Source organism: Gymnoscopelus braueri (genome assembly GCF_963280865.1).
Source record: "Gymnoscopelus braueri genome assembly, chromosome: 7".
Taxonomy (NCBI): Eukaryota; Metazoa; Chordata; class Actinopteri; order Myctophiformes; family Myctophidae; genus Gymnoscopelus; species Gymnoscopelus braueri.
Genome location: NC_137608.1, coordinates 56,589,079 through 56,607,222, shown reverse-complemented (window position 1 = coordinate 56,607,222; position 18,144 = coordinate 56,589,079). Strand labels below are relative to the sequence as shown.

General features: G+C 42.2%; 1 protein-coding gene across 1 annotated transcript in view; it reads left to right on the top strand.

Annotated features, from left to right (window-relative positions):
• Positions 1 to 17,670, top strand: part of poc5 (POC5 centriolar protein homolog (Chlamydomonas)) — a 33,226-nt gene extending 15,556 nt beyond the window's left edge. Inside the window, exons 7-9 of the mRNA XM_080433206.1 lie at positions 5,649 to 5,735; positions 12,240 to 12,458; positions 17,408 to 17,670. Coding sequence (XP_080289332.1) covers positions 5,649 to 5,735; positions 12,240 to 12,458; positions 17,408 to 17,557 — 456 coding nt within the window. The 3' untranslated portion in view covers positions 17,558 to 17,670. The remainder of the gene's footprint in view (positions 1 to 5,648; positions 5,736 to 12,239; positions 12,459 to 17,407) is intronic.
• The last annotated feature ends 474 nt before the right edge of the window (positions 17,671 to 18,144 follow it).

Here is an 18,144-nt window from a genome sequence, read left to right as displayed (position 1 = left end):
ACTCATGATCTGACGCGTTCGTGAGCTTGTAGATTGGCTCTTTTTGATGCGTCACACGGCGCGCAACCAAATATAAAGTCATTATTTTATAGCAGCAATTGCTGCACGTCCCGTTCCGTTTTAACTTTACATTGTCAGATTGATATTTATATAGCCAGTGGTGACTGGTGGAGAAAGTACTCACATACTATCAATACTGCAATGTAGAAATACTAGTAAAAGTCTGGTAATCAAAATTTACTTGAATAAAAGTGCAAAAGTATTGGCATCAAATCTATAAAAAAAGAAATTGTTTGAAAATAGCCGATCTACAAGCTCACATTGTGAGCTTGTAGATCGGCTATCTTCAAATGACCAAAATGCATAGGGCTGCAGTGGTTCATGTAGGTTTTGTGATCTAAATCAGCAAAGTAATTAGTAACTAAAGTTGTCAAATCATTGTAGTGGAGGAAAAGTACAATATTTGCCTCTGAGATGTATTGGAGTAGAAGTAAGAGAAATTTATTGGAAATGGGAAATATTCCAGTAAAGTAAAAAATCCTCAAAAGTGTACTTAAAGGGATATTTCACTTTCAAAACAACTTTTGGTCATTTTATCGTCTACACAGGCTTTTGTGAGCCCCCCAGACCGTTTTTAAGTTGCTTGATTCAGTATTTAGATATTTGATATTCATTTTATCAGACACGCCCCCTTCCTATACAAACCCATTATAACTTCAAACTCTATTTTTAACATGCTAGATTCATCAAAAACATCCGTCCTTGGTTCTGGTGACTCACCCTGCCCTCCTAATACGCGAGGGGGGCGCGTTTATTTAATTTATTTTAAATATTTTTTTGGAAAATGAAAAAAACTTAAATACAATATATAAGATACAGTACTTGAGTAAATGTACTTAGTACTTATTGTACTTTTACACCACTGTATGTAGAGATATCATCTTTGATTACTTCTGAATGATAAAATAAATAACTTATTGTGAATGATTCTTGATAAGTTCTGATTACTTATGTTTACATTGTCTTTCTCTACCTCCAGTATTGGATGTTTACAAATTGCCCTGAGTGAGATAATAAATGTTCTTTAACAGAAATGACAGGTCAAGTGATTTCACTGTTTTTCTAGCATTTTAAGAATTTTATAAGCGACGCGCTAATATCGTGATAATATCGTATATCGTGATATTTTTGGCCACAACTATCGTGATATGAAATTTTCATATCGTCCCACCCCTAACTGAGACACTACACTGTCTCTATGTATTCTATGATCCTATAGTTTACTGAGACACTACACTGTCTCTATGTATTCTATGATCCTATAGTTTACTGAGACACTACACTGTCTCTGTATTCTATGATCCTATAGTTTACTGAGACACTACACTGTCTCTCTGTATTCTATGATCCTATAGTTTACTGAGACACTACACTGTCTCTATGTATTCTATGATCCTATAGTTTACTGAGACACTACACTGTCTCTCTGTATTCTATGATCCTATAGTTTACTGAGACACTACACTGTCTCTGTATTCTATGATCCTATAGTTTACTGAGACACTACACTGTCTCTGTATTCTATGATCCTATAGTTTACTGAGACTACTACACTGTCTCTATATTCTATGATCCTATAGTTTACTGAGACACTACACTGTCTCTATATTCTATGATCCTATAGTTTACTGAGACACTACACTGTCTCTCTGTATTCTATGATCCTATAGTTTACTGAGACACTACACTGTCTCTCTGTATTCTATGATCCTATAGTTTACTGAGACACTACACTGTCTCTGTATTCTATGATCCTATAGTTTACTGAGACACTACACTGTCTCTGTATTCTATGATCCTATAGTTTACTGAGACACTACACTGTCTCTATGTATTCTATGATCCTATAGTTTACTGAGACACTACACTGTCTCTGTATTCTATGATCCTATAGTTTACTGAGACACTACACTGTCTCTATGTATTCTATGATCCTATAGTTTACTGAGACACTACACTGTCTCTCTGTATTCTATGATCCTATAGTTTACTGAGACACTACACTGTCTCTATGTATTCTATGATCCTATAGTTTACTGAGACACTACACTGTCTCTCTGTATTCTATGATCCTATAGTTTACTGAGACACTACACTGTCTCTCTGTATTCTATGATCCTATAGTTTACTGAGACACTACACTGTCTCTCTGTATTCTATGATCCTATAGTTTACTGAGACACTACACTGTCTCTCTGTATTCTATGATCCTATAGTTTACTGAGACTAGGGATGGGACGATATACGATATTATCGTATATCGCGATAAAAAACGTCCACGATAACTGTATCGCAGGTACTGTAATTATCGCGAAAATAAATAAATAAATAAAGTTCGACCAAAAAAGATGTTGGTGTCCATTTGCTTTGCCAGGTTGCATATCCGGCCTAGAGAGAATCAAAGGAAACGGAAACAGCTGTGAGCATGCATATATATGTGTGTGGACTGCACCGGATACAGTTTCAAAGAAGGCGGGTGTAATATAATAGGCAGCGTCGCAGCGAGTCAGTGCACTCGCCTCACTGTCCCTGTAGTCTACTAGCTTGTTGTGCTACGCACTAGTACGAAGGTGTCCGTAGCTGAGATAGAGAATATACGGCAGTGCCGTCGAGAACGTGCGTTGTACCCAGCTTTATTGCCAATATGTTGAGCTGCTGATCTTTAGTAAACTAGTCACGTTTATATCAAGTTGTTGTCTAATGTCTAGCCTGTAACCCAGACTGATTTGCTCCATTCTGCTGACTTTTTTTTCTTCTCACAACTTCACATCCACCGAACGGATTCCCCCGTGCTGGAAAGCCTGGTGATTCGAGGTTAGGATCCCAGGCTAGTTGTTGTCAAGCCTCATCCATATTACAGCGTGGAATTCAAGTTAACGCGAAAAATAAGCCGTTTGTGAATATGCTGAGTTGAACGACCGTGTTGTGCAGCAAAAATTAGCCGACCTACAAACTCATGATCTGACGCGTTCGTGAGCTTGTAGATTGGCTCTTTTTGATGCGTCACACGGCGCGCAACCAAATATAAAGTCATTATTTTATAGCAGCAATTGCTGCACGTCCCGTTCCGTTTTAACTTTACATTGTCAGATTGATATTTATATAGCCAGTGGTGACTGGTGGAGAAAGTACTCACATACTATCAATACTGCAATGTAGAAATACTAGTAAAAGTCTGGTAATCAAAATTTACTTGAATAAAAGTGCAAAAGTATTGGCATCAAATCTATAAAAAAAGAAATTGTTTGAAAATAGCCGATCTACAAGCTCACATTGTGAGCTTGTAGATCGGCTATCTTCAAATGACCAAAATGCATAGGGCTGCAGTGGTTCATGTAGGTTTTGTGATCTAAATCAGCAAAGTAATTAGTAACTAAAGTTGTCAAATCATTGTAGTGGAGGAAAAGTACAATATTTGCCTCTGAGATGTATTGGAGTAGAAGTAAGAGAAATTTATTGGAAATGGGAAATATTCCAGTAAAGTAAAAAATCCTCAAAAGTGTACTTAAAGGGATATTTCACTTTCAAAACAACTTTTGGTCATTTTATCGTCTACTCAGGCTTTTGTGAGCCCCCCAGACCGTTTTTAAGTTGCTTGATTCAGTATTTAGATATTTGATATTCATTTTATCAGACACGCCCCCTTCCTATACAAACCCATTATAACTTCAAACTCTATTTTTAACATGCTAGATTCATCAAAAACATCCGTCCTTGGTTCTGGTGACTCACCCTGCCCTCCTAATACGCGAGGGGGGCGCGTTTATTTAATTTATTTTAAATATTTTTTTGGAAAATGAAAAAAACTTAAATACAATATATAAGATACAGTACTTGAGTAAATGTACTTAGTACTTATTGTACTTTTACACCACTGTATGTAGAGATATCATCTTTGATTACTTCTGAATGATAAAATAAATAACTTATTGTGAATGATTCTTGATAAGTTCTGATTACTTATGTTTACATTGTCTTTCTCTACCTCCAGTATTGGATGTTTACAAATTGCCCTGAGTGAGATAATAAATGTTCTTTAACAGAAATGACAGGTCAAGTGATTTCACTGTTTTTCTAGCATTTTAAGAATTTTATAAGCGACGCGCTAATATCGTGATAATATCGTATATCGTGATATTTTTGGCCACAACTATCGTGATATGAAATTTTCATATCGTCCCACCCCTAACTGAGACACTACACTGTCTCTATGTATTCTATGATCCTATAGTTTACTGAGACACTACACTGTCTCTATGTATTCTATGATCCTATAGTTTACTGAGACACTACACTGTCTCTGTATTCTATGATCCTATAGTTTACTGAGACACTACACTGTCTCTCTGTATTCTATGATCCTATAGTTTACTGAGACACTACACTGTCTCTATGTATTCTATGATCCTATAGTTTACTGAGACACTACACTGTCTCTCTGTATTCTATGATCCTATAGTTTACTGAGACACTACACTGTCTCTGTATTCTATGATCCTATAGTTTACTGAGACTACTACACTGTCTCTATATTCTATGATCCTATAGTTTACTGAGACACTACACTGTCTCTCTGTATTCTATGATCCTATAGTTTACTGAGACACTACACTGTCTCTCTGTATTCTATGATCCTATAGTTTACTGAGACACTACACTGTCTCTATATTCTATGATCCTATAGTTTACTGAGACACTACACTGTCTCTCTGTATTCTATGATCCTATAGTTTACTGAGACACTACACTGTCTCTGTATTCTATGATCCTATAGTTTACTGAGACACTACACTGTCTCTCTGTATTCTATGATCCTATAGTTTACTGAGACACTACACTGTCTCTGTATTCTATGATCCTATAGTTTACTGAGACACTACACTGTCTCTGTATTCTATGATCCTATAGTTTACTGAGACACTACACTGTCTCTCTGTATTCTATGATCCTATAGTTTACTGAGACACTACACTGTCTCTGTATTCTATGATCCTATAGTTTACTGAGACACTACACTGTCTCTCTGTATTCTATGATCCTATAGTTTACTGAGACACTACACTGTCTCTGTATTCTATGATCCTATAGTTTACTGAGACACTACACTGTCTCTCTGTATTCTATGATCCTATAGTTTACTGAGACACTACACTGTCTCTGTATTCTATGATCCTATAGTTTACTGAGACTACTACACTGTCTCTGTATTCTATGATCCTATAGTTTACTGAGACACTACACTGTCTCTCTGTATTCTATGATCCTATAGTTTACTGAGACACTACACTGTCTCTGTATTCTATGATCCTATAGTTTACTGAGACACTACACTGTCTCTGTATTCTATGATCCTATAGTTTACTGATACACTACACTGTCTCTCTGTATTCTATATATGTGTTTACCTTGTTTACTGTAAATCACGCTGGAGAAAGAGTGTCTGATAAATGAATACTGTGTGTGTGTGTGTGTGTGTGTGTGTGTGTGTGTGTGTGTGTGTGTGTGTGTGTGTGTGTGTGTGTGTGTGTGTGTGTGTGTGTGTGTGTGTGTGTGTGTGTGTGTGTGTGTGTGTGTGTGTGTGTGTTCAGATTGACTCCAGGACAGATGGACTTCCCTCCGCTACAGTGATCCACAGCTCCCTCCCACTAGGGGGCACTGCTACCTCTCAAAGACAGGTTAGACTTCCTCATACAGTGTCTGTCAATATGTTAGAACTAAGAGACGCCCTGCACCCTCACTGACTTAAAGGGATAGTTCACCCAAAAAAATACCCTTTTTTCTATGGATTAGTCACCCAATGGAGACTTGAATTCATGGATATGTTTTTGCTTTTGTCTCATTCCTAAGACAATCATTTGATGACCAGCAGACCGGTAGGCAGCGGTTTCCGGTAGGAGACTCTTTGTGTCTCCTACTGGAAAGACTATTATTTGTTGACGCGCTGTGATTGGCCAGTAGTCACTTTGAATGGTAGCTTGCCTCCTCTAAAATGGCGGCCACAATACCAGTTGCTCCAACGAACTGCAGAGGCCAAAGGCAGAGGCCGTTCGGTAGGCCAATCAGAGGCAGGTTGGGCGGGTATTTTCTTAAGAGGCAGCCACGCAGCAACTAGTCAGTTAGACGCGCTGTGATTGGTAGGGATGGGTATTGGCAACAATCTCACGATACGATACGTATCACGATACTTGGGTCACGATACGATTATATTGCGATACGCATCACGATACTTGGGTCACGATACGATTATATTGCGATACGCATCACGATACTTGGGTCGTATCACGATATTGGGATATATTCAGAATCAGAATCAGAATCAGTTTTATTGTCACATCACAGGTTTACAAGGTAAAAAAGTGGGTGAAATTCTTTTTGGTACATCGTTCCCATCGCAACGTTAGTTTCCATAGAAAGAAGAGGGGGGGGGGGGGGAGAAGAAGAGGGTGGGGGGCAGGTGGGAAGGAGATCAAAAACAAGAGAGCAACAGGCAAAAGGCCAGACAAGTTATCTACATATTTACAAATTACCTGAGATAATAAAAAAACTAAAAAACTAAACTAAGGTGCCTGAGCATAGCAGCAATGTATTGTATACTGTGCATGTTATACTTATACTGTGCATGATAGACAAAGGACGTTAAGGTGCTTAGAGGAAAAGGAGCACAATAAAAAGACCCAAAAAAAGTCAGTGCGTTATACAAGGGATTAAGGTGCAAAAGGTCAGTGCGTGTCCACCTAGAGTGGACTGACCCTAGTATAATCCGCATGTAGCTCCATGAGGGAGTGCAACAAAAAGTCATTTGTACCTGGTGTAGTCCACAGGTGTGTCCGAGGGGGGGCTAGAGTCCAAGTCATTGTCCCTGGTATAATCCACAGGTGTGTTCAGGAAGAGCCAGAAAAGTCTGCGCCGCCTGCTGTCAGGCTGCTGAACTCATCCAGGCTTATGCCCCATTCAGCATTCTGACAGCAGCCGGATTGAAACTACACCAGTACCTGGTGGTGGAACTCTTGATACTGCGGTAGAGCCCCTTGCCCGGTCGCGGTCGTTGTAGGGGGTTGAACAGTCTGTGACTTGGGTGGTGCTTGTCCTTGATGATGCGCTTGGCTTTGACCACGCACCGCTTTTTGTACAGTTCCTGGAGCGCTGGGAGCTCGATTCCCATTATCCGCTCTGCCGATCGCACTACTCGTTGTAGGCTGACCTTTTCTCGGGCAGTGCAGTTCCCGTACCAGGCCGTGACACAGCCTGTTAGGATGCCTTCAACAGAACTGTTGTAGTACAGCCTGAGGATGCGACGTCCTACTCCGAGCTTCTTCAGGCGGCGGAGCCAGTACAGTCGCTGCTGAGCCTTTTTCCTCACGTGTGTGGAGTGCGTCTCCCATTTGAGGTCCTCCTCGATGTGTACTCCGAGGAACTTGAACTCGCTGACCCTTTCCACTGCAGCACCGTCGATGAGGATGGGCGCATGGTCTCTCCGCGGCCTCCTGAAGTCCACGATCAGTTCTTTGGTCTTGTCGACGTTAAGAGAGAGGTTGTTCTCACGGCACCAGTGTGCCAGTGATTTGATCTCCTCTCTGTAGTCAGACTCGTCGTTGTTGACGATTCGGCCTATCACTGTCGTGTCGTCCGCGTACTTTATGATGGTGTTGGAGACATGTGTGGCTATGCAGTCATACGTGTACAGGGAGTAGAGGAGAGGGCTCAGCACGCATCCCTGGGGTGCTCCGGTGTTGAGGGTCAGGGGGTCGGATGTGATGCTGCCCATTCTCACCACCTGATGTCGGTTGGACAAGAAGTCCTGTATCCAGTCGCACATGCTTGGGTGTAGCCCTAGGTGTCTGAGCTTTTTGTCAAGTATTGCTGGGACAATGGTGTTGAATGCTGAGCTGTAGTCCACGAACAGCATACGTACATATTTGTCCTTCAGCAGCTTGTTGTCCATGTGCGAGAGGACGGTGTGGAGAGCCATGGCAATAGCGTCGTCGGTGGATCTGTTTTTGCGGTATGCATACTGCCACGGATGCCATATTGCGATATATTGCGATATATTACGATACATTGTGATATATTGCGATATATTGCGATATATTGTGATATATACATATATCACAACTACATATTGTTTATATATACACTACATATTGAGCAGGGCCGGACTGGGACCAAAATTTTGGTCCGGACCGGCCCACCACCCCCCGGACCGTTTTGTCAACGGGGGGGGGGGGGGGGGTTGTTTCATTTCAGCCCAGCCCTGCACATGAACTCTGCAGCCGCACTGAGGCCCCTGCTGGAAAGCATCCCAGCCCAAACATTAACGTAACTAATAATTGGGCCACACGACCCTGAAATGACCGTAATAATCCTAAAACGGGAGCAAAAATATTTTATTAAAAAAATAATAAAAAAAAAATATATATATATTTTTTTTGGGTGGCCCAGCGGCCCACTGGCCCGCGGCCCACCGGGCATTTGCCCGGTACGCCAAATGGCCAGTCCACCCCTGATATTGAGTAGCTGCAGATCTGTGATAGGTTCTTTGAATGTTTTTCATAAAGCCTGTATCTGAAAAAGCAAAAACAAAAAAAAAACGTGATCGATAATATTGCCCATCCCTAGTGATTGGTCAGTAGTCAAACAGCCCTGCGGAAGAGCCTTGTATTGAGATGCCAGTCGCTCCAATGAACTGCAGAGGCCAATGAGGTATCTAGGTTTCTATGTCTATGGGCCAGCCTGCCAGCTCAAACACATTTGCACAACAATGTGCACATCGGACGACTGCTTCTGCTGAACTACATGACAACTTTTGCCAACAGACTACCAGTCTGTTGTAGTCTGTTTGGTGGAGAGCAGTGGAGGAAAAAGTACTCAAATTCTTTACTTAAGTAAAAGTACCAATACTGCAATATAGAAATACTCTGTTACAGGTAAAAGTCCAGAATTCAAAATTTACTTGAGTAAAAGTACAAAAGTATTGGCATCAAAATGTACTTAAAGTACCAAAAGTAAAAGTACTAAAATATTTGAAAATAGCAGTTCACTCCACCACATTTCAAAGACACATATTGTACTCCACCCCCCCAACAATATTTAATCCATAAATCAGACAATATTTAATCCATAAAGTGAACGTAGGGCGAACAGGACTTATTTTAATCATTTTAATGTGAAAGTATAAAATCTGGCAGCAGTAAGCAGGAGGTTTTAAAGACATCATAAAAGACATTGAACATTGATTGCCAAAAGAAACATTACATTTTGGTCACAGCCAACATAATGTGAGAGAGTGGCTGATTGGTCTGCTTTCACCGTCCAATCACACACTGGATATAATTATACCTGGTCTTTTTTGATTAAAACTAAACATTAACGCTCTGTGATAGGAGTGTTTGTTCAGTAACAGGAGTCTCCATGTCTCTCCAGCTCTTTAATAAACAGAAAATATATCTTCAGACGGGTTTTGCCAATCTCATCCAGTCAGGGATGAAAACCCATTTATCAGAATGGGTTTTCCACTTCAAGTTGTGTCTCGGTGTCATCACTTCCAATTTCACTTTCATCTATCCTCGTTCCCAACCTTTACTAAAGCCTAATCTATAGGGGTGGGATTTCTGTCCTTATGTACTTCCCCCCGAAAACATGTTTTTTTTTTTTTGACCAATCACAACACTTGTTTCATTCACATAGAATGTAAGCAGATCTGTAAAGCCTTGGCCGGTACTCCACCAAGACACGCCCCTTTAGACACTCAACCAATTGAACCCATTCGATCCGGGAACGCAACTGTGTGACATCACTGATGTCATTTTAGTTTTTTAGCTATAGCCTATACACATTATATTATACTTTGGCTATTCAAAAATAGCAGATCTACAAGTGCCGCGCTATGAGCTTGTAGATCTGCTATTTCTTTTCAATCGTGAACATTTTTGCAAATCTTTGAATATATTATTGTTTAAACAAAAATGTTAACTCAAATCTTTGCTTCTAGGGGTCCTTAAAAAAACATCATGTCAAGGACCCCCAAAATGATACGCATTTGGCCACGGACCCCCCCCCCCCAGGGAGCAAAGATTTGAGTTAAAAATGTTTGCTTTGAAAAATATGCACAGCCTATATTCAAAGAGTTGCACACATCACACATTTTAGCAGATCTACAAGCTCGTAGCGCTACGAGCTTGTAGATCTGCTATTTTTTTTAAACCAAAGTATAAAATGTATCCTGCATGAGTTCTCGCTCTCCTTGTATTGAAGGATTGGTTCAGGCTCTGTAGATATATATATACAGTAGAACTATATGGGGTGTCAGTCAGTCAGTCAAGACACAAGAGTAAGAAAGTCCTTTTAGGGTTTTTACTCAATATATGCACAGGCACAAGTTACATGTTGTTCTGTGTGTGTGTGTGTGTGTGTGTGTGTGTGTGTGTGTGTGTGTGTGTGTGTGTGTGTGGTGTGTGTGTGTGTGTGTGTGTGTTCTACATGAAATAACATCAAACAAACAGACAATCAACGTCAATACAGTATTTAGCAGACTTACAGTAAACATATATAGTAACAGATTGGTCAACTGCCATGCAATAGAGGTAAACTGTGGTGTCATATAATTGAACCAAACCTAAGTAAACATCATAAAACATAAATCTTGACTCACTTCTGGTCACACTCTCTGGAAACCAAACATCAACTGAGCTCTCAAACTAATTAGACAACACCTGTGCTGACATCTGTCAATCAATGAACCCATTAAGACCAGGAAAGCATCTGTCATTTTAGATTTTAACCACTTTAACCATTATGTTATACTTTGGCTATTCAACAATAGCAGATCTACAAGCTCAGAGCGCGACACCGAGTGCCGTGCTGATGAGCTTGTAGATCTGCAATTTTTGGAAACATTTGGGCAAATCTTTGAATATATTTTTAAGTGAACATTTGTAACTCAAATCTTAGCTTCTGGGGGATTCTACAAATGTCTTCTAGATCCTAACAGTTTTTAAAACGTATGTTTCTATAATCAACAACAATGGTTCTCAAACTTTTTCATGTCAAGGACCCCCAAAATGATATGTATTTGGCCGCGGACCCCCCTCTCAAAATATGTTGTTCCAGGGACCCCCCAGAAGCAAAGATATGAGTTAAAAATTTTCGCTTTAAAAATATATATATATTCAAAATGTGCCTAAAAAAAAAATCAAGATTTTTCATAAATAGCAGATCTACAAGCTCATTGAGTGAGGCGCTATGAGCTTGTTTATCAGCTATTTTTGAATAGCCAAAGTATATCATAATGGTTAAAGTGGTTACACAGATGCCTTCCTGGTTTTAAACACTCTTCAGCGGTGACCAACCAACAGGCTCGTTGATGGGAGACTCATGGGGATTGGTCAATGCTCAATTACTACTTGAGCCTTTTGCACTCTCCTGATTGGATAAAATGTGAATCCCGACCATAAAATACATTTCGTGTTTTACTTAAGAGCTGGAGGAAGCTGTTGATCAACAAAAACTCTATCGCAATGATTGCTATCAGAATATAGAGCTATTTTGGGGGAACGGTGGCCCAGTCGGCAGTGCTGTCGCCTCACAGCTAGAAGGTCCTGGGTTAGATTCCCGCTGTGGGCGTGTTCTCTCCTCCGCGTCATCAGTGCCCATACCCTAGGTGGGGTTGGTGAAAGGGCCTTTCTGTGTGGAGTTTGCATGTTCTCCCCGTGTCTCCTAGGGTAGGTACCCTCACAAAAAACATGCAGTAATCCTGGTCTCTATACCGCCTCCCCCTGGTCAGCCGGGGCGCCTGATGGAGGGGAAGGGAACTGGTTGGAATAACGTGTTCCTTCCACGCGCTACGTCCAACCAGGGAAACTCCCCCTTGTCGGGTGATAAGAAGCGGCCTGCTTGCTCCTCATCCATTGAAGGAGGCATGAGCTTCAGCTTGGGCTCTCCCTAGGTTGGCAGAGGGAGAGTAGTGCCCAGGATTACATGGGCAATTGGCACTGGGTGAAAAAATATGGGTTACAAAATCGTGGGATACAAACAAATTTAGAAAAAGAATATAGAGCTATTTGACACATTGTAATAAGTAACGTTATTCATCAGGTTTCTACCCGACAACAACGTTTATAATGTTGAATTATTTAGAAACATAATGTGGAATAAATCTTAAATGTCGTTCAAACTGCTTTCAGCTGAGCGGACGTGTGGTGACGGCCGCTCAACAGAAACCCTCCAAGACGGTGACAGCACGCATCACAGCGCGCCCCGCCTTCGCCAAGACCACCCGCCCCGCCCTCGCCAAGACCACCCGCCCTGACCTCGCCAAGACCACCCGCTCACACCTCCACGTGATGGGCGTGGCCCCGCCCATGAGCTCCATCATGGTGGAACGCCATCATCCCGTTACACAGGTAGAACACCAGCAGTACTAGAGGTCCTGGTAGGACATAAAACCAGCAGTACTAGAGGTCCTGGTAGGAGATAAAACCAGCAGTACTAGAGGTCCTGGTAGGAGATAAAACCAGCAGTACTAGAGGTCCTGGTAGGAGATAAAACCAGCAGTACTAGAGGTCCTGGTAGGAGATAAAACCAGCAGTACTAGAGGTCCTGGTAGGACATAAAACCATCAGTACTAGAGGTCCTGGTAGGACATAAAACCAGCAGTACTAGAGGTCCTGGTAGGAGATAAAACCAGCAGTACTAGAGGTCCTGGTAGGAGATAAAACCAGCAGTACTAGAGGTCCTGGTAGGACATAAAACCAGCAGTACTAGAGGTCCTGGTAGGAGATAAAACCAGCAGTACTAAGGTCCTGGTAGGAGATAAAACCAGCAGTACTAAGGTCCTGGTAGGAGATAAAACCAGCAGTACTAGAGGTCCTGGTAGGAGATAAAACCAGCAGTACTAGAGGTCCTGGTAGGACATAAAACCAGCAGTACTAGAGGTCCTGGTAGGAGATAAAACCAGCAGTACTAAGGTCCTGGTAGGAGATAAAACCAGCAGTACTAGAGGTCCTGGTAGGAGATAAAACCAGCAGTACTAGAGGTCCTGGTAGGAGATAAAACCAGCAGTACTAGAGGTCCTGGTAGGACATAAAACCAGCAGTACTAGAGGTCCTGGTAGGACATAAAACCAGCAGTACTAGAGGTCCTGGTAGGAGATAAAACCAGCAGTACTAGAGGTCCTGGAAGGAGATAAAACCAGCAGTACTAGAGGTCCTGGTAGGAGATAAAACCAGCAGTACTAGAGGTCCTGGTAGGAGATAAAACCAGCAGTACTAGAGGTCCTGGTAGGAGATAAAACCAGCAGTACTAGAGGTCCTGGTAGGAGATAAAACCAGCAGTACTAGAGGTCCTGATAGGAGATAAAACCAGCAGTACTAGAGGTCCTGGTAGGAGATAAAACCAGCAGTACTAGAGGTCCTGGTAGGAGATAAAACCAGCAGTACTAGAGGTCCTGGTAGGACATAAAACCAGCAGTACTAAGGTCCTGGTAGGACATAAAACCAGCAGTACTAGAGGTCCTGGTAGGACATAAAACCATCAGTACTAGAGGTTCTGGTAGGACATAAAACCATCAGTACTAGAGGTCCTGGTAGGACATAAAACCAGCTGTACTAGAGGTCCTGGTAGGACATAAAACCAGCAGTACTAGAGGTCCTGGTAGGACATAAAACCAGCAGTACTAGAGGTCCTGGTAGGAGATAAAACCAGCAGTACTAGAGGTCCTGGTAGGAGATAAAACCAGCAGTACTAGAGGTCCTGGTAGGACATAAAACCAGCAGTACTAGAGGTCCTGGTAGGAGATAAAACCAGCAGTACTAGAGGTCCTGGTAGGACATAAAACCAGCAGTACTAGAGGTCCTGGTAGGAGATAAAACCAGCAGTACTAGAGGTCCTGGTAGGAGATAAAACCAGCAGTACTAGAGGTCCTGGTAGGAGATAAAACCAGCAGTACTAGAGGTCCTGGTAGGAGATAAAACCAGCAGTACTAGAGGTCCTGGTAGGAGATAAAACCAGCAGTACTAGAGGTCCTGGTAGGAGATAAAACCAGCAGTACTAGAGGTCCTGATAGGAGATAAAACCAGCAGTACTAGAGGTCCTGGTAGGAGATAAAACCAGCAGTACTAGAGGTCCTGGTAGGAGATAAAACCAGCAGTACTAGAGGTCCTGGTAGGAGATAAAACCAGCAGTACTAGAGGTCCTGGTAGGACATAAAACCAGCAGTACTAAGGTCCTGGTAGGACATAAAACCAGCAGTACTAGAGGTCCTGGTAGGACATAAAACCATCAGTACTAGAGGTTCTGGTAGGACATAAAACCATCAGTACTAGAGGTCCTGGTAGGACATAAAACCATCAGTACTAGAGGTTCTGGTAGGACATAAAACCATCAGTACTAGAGGTTCTGGTAGGAGATAAAACCAGCAGTACTAGAGGTCCTGGTAGGACATAAAACCATCAGTACTAGAGGTCCTGGTAGGAGATAAAACCAGCAGTACTAGAGGTCCTGGTAGGACATAAAACCATCAGTACTAGAGGTTCTGGTAGGACATAAAACCAGCAGTACTAGAGGTCCTGGTAGGACATAAAACCATCAGTACTAGAGGTTCTGGTAGGACATAAAACCAGCAGTACTAGAGGTTCTGGTAGGACATAAAACCAGCAGTACTAGAGGTCCTGGTAGGACATAAAACCATCAGTACTAGAGGTTCTGGTAGGACATAAAACCAGCAGTACTAGAGGTCCTGGTAGGACATAAAACCATCAGTACTAGAGGTCCTGGTAGGAGATAAAACCAGCAGTACTAGAGGTCCTGGTAGGACATAAAACCATCAGTACTAGAGGTTCTGGTAGGACATAAAACCAGCAGTACTAGAGGTCCTGGTAGGACATAAAACCATCAGTACTAGAGGTTCTGGTAGGACATAAAACCAGCAGTACTAGAGGTCCTGGTAGGACATAAAACCAGCAGTACTAGAGGTCCTGGTAGGACATAAAACCAGCAGTACTAGAGGTCCTGGTAGGAGATAAAACCATCAGTACTAGAGGTCCTGGTAGGACATAAAACCATCAGTACTAGAGGTCCTGGTAGGAGATAAAACCAGCAGTACTAGAGGTCCTGGTAGGAGATAAAACCAGCAGTACTAGAGGTCCTGGTAGGACATAAAACCAGCAGTACTAGAGGTCCTGGTAGGAGATAAAACCAGCAGTACTAGAGGTCCTGGTAGGAGATAAAACCAGCAGTACTAGAGGTCCTGGTAGGAGATAAAACCAGCAGTACTAGAGGTCCTGGTAGGACATAAAACCAGCAGTACTAGAGGTCCTGGTAGGAGATAAAACCAGCAGTACTAGAGGTCCTGGTAGGACATAAAACCAGCAGGACTAGAGGTCCTGGTAGGACATAAAACCAGCAGTACTAGAGGTCCTGGTAGGAGATAAAACCAGCAGTACTAGAGGTCCTGGTAGGAGATAAAACCAGCAGTACTAGAGGTCCTGGTAGGACATAAAACCAGCAGTACTAGAGGTCCTGGTAGGAGATAAAACCAGCAGTACTAGAGGTCCTGGTAGGACATAAAACCAGCAGTACTAGAGGTCCTGGTAGGAGATAAAACCAGCAGTACTAGAGGTCCTGGTAGGAGATAAAACCAGCAGTACTAGAGGTCCTGGTAGGAGATAAAACCAGCAGTACTAGAGGTCCTGGTAGGACATAAAACCAGCAGTACTAGAGGTCCTGGTAGGACATAAAACCAGCAGTACTAGAGGTCCTGGTAGGACATAAAACCATCAGTACTAGAGGTTCTGGTAGGAGATAAAACCAGCAGTACTAGAGGTCCTGGTAGGAGATAAAACCAGCAGTACTAGAGGTCCTGGTAGGACATAAAACCAGCAGTACTAGAGGTCCTGGTAGGAGATAAAACCAGCAGTACTAGAGGTCCTGGTAGGACATAAAACCAGCAGGACTAGAGGTCCTGGTAGGACATAAAACCAGCAGTACTAGAGGTCCTGGTAGGAGATAAAACCAGCAGTACTAGAGGTCCTGGTAGGACATAAAACCAGCAGTACTAGAGGTCCTGGTAGGAGATAAAACCAGCAGTACTAGAGGTCCTGGTAGGACATAAAACCAGCAGTACTAGAGGTCCTGGTAGGAGATAAAACCAGCAGTACTAGAGGTCCTGGTAGGAGATAAAACCAGCAGTACTAGAGGTCCTGGTAGGAGATAAAACCAGCAGTACTAGAGGTCCTGGTAGGACATAAAACCAGCAGTACTAGAGGTCCTGGTAGGACATAAAACCAGCAGTACTAGAGGTCCTGGTAGGACATAAAACCAGCAGTACTAGAGGTCCTGGTAGGACATAAAACCATCAGTACTAGAGGTCCTGGTAGGACATAAAACCAGCAGTACTAGAGGTCCTGGTAGGACATAAAACCAGCAGTACTAGAGGTCCTGGTAGGACATAAAACCATCAGTACTAGAGGTTCTGGTAGGAGATAAAACCAGCAGTACTAGAGGTCCTGGTAGGACATAAAACCAGCAGTACTAGAGGTCCTGGTAGGACATAAAACCATCAGTACTAGAGGTTCTGGTAGGAGATAAAACCAGCAGTACTAGAGGTCCTGGTAGGAGATAAAACCAGCAGTACTAGAGGTCCTGGTAGGAGATAAAACCATCAGTACTAGAGGTCCTGGTAGGAGATAAAACCAGCAGTACTAGAGGTCCCAGTTTTGAGAAATATGAGGTTTCAAATAAAAAATGTGATCCTGGTTTTAACAGGACATTAACCCATGAATTCTTAAAGGTTCTATGACATTCATTTTCACTTTTTTTTTTTTAAATGTTTTTTTGGGGGGTGTATGACCTCAATTACACCCAAAAAACTGAACTTTGAACATTCAGTGGATTTTCTGTGGTCTGGGGTTTTCTGAATAATTAGGCTGAAAAGTAATCTGAGATTGGCCCTTGGAGTGTGAAGTCATAGGCCATTAATCCCGCCCACTCTCCTCCTCGCCCCTCCCCTATCCTTTTCTTTGGGGGGGGGGGGCGGAGCAGAGGTGATGATTGACAGGCAAAATCCCTCAACAGCGACACCCGCAGGCAAATATTTATTTTTTCATTGCAGTTGAAAAGACTTTAGAAATGTGACAGAAAAACACCTGCAATGGCTCACTGGAGTGGAATTTTCAGTTAAAACTTTTTATACACGTTTGAAGGACCACGACAAAGACTTTTAATGTGTTGTAAAACTGAATGTCATGAAACCTTTAATGTCTCATGGCTTTAACAGGACATTAATTCTCATGGTTTTAACAGACATTAATTCTCATGGTTTTAACAGACATTAATTCCTCTGTTGTTTCTTCAGCTCACGGTTGGCCAGGCGACAGCCGCCATGTTCCCCCGTCCATCCCAACAACAACACCACCACAGCGGGGGTCCAGGAGGCAAGGCCCCGCCCACCAGAACCTCCTACACACACTCATGTGACGCACACGCCATTAAAATCGTGGACTGACTCAACAAGGAACTTACATAAGAAGGAAAGTCTGGACACCCATGGTTGTCCATGTGACACCCATGGGTGTCACATGACCACCCATGGGTGGTCTGGAAGTTCCATGAAATACATTGCTGTGGATGAGAGCCGTCTGGACCAGCTTTACCAACAAACACTATTCCTGAAAAATTGTGTCCTTTGTCATGTAATCTGTTGAGGAATATAAAAGAAGACATTATATCAGATCATTTATTTACCATGTGCACATTACTAGGCCTGTCACAATTATTACATAACAGTCTAATCGCAATTAATCGTTTCCATGTTGAAACATTTTCACACATTTCGAATGTTAAAAAAAGCAGAAATAGCAGATCTACAAGCTTACAACGCTTTGTGAAAGTGACGCGTTGTGAGCTTGTAGATCAGCTATTTCAATGATGATCAATGATTTCAATAATTCAATCAATGATTTCAATAATTCAATCAATGATTTCAATGATGGACAGTCTTGTTCTTCAGATAAATAATATAAAACGATACAGTTCACATCAAAAAGCAACCCAGCAGACCAACGTGTCCACCTGTTGCTCTCATTGACTACC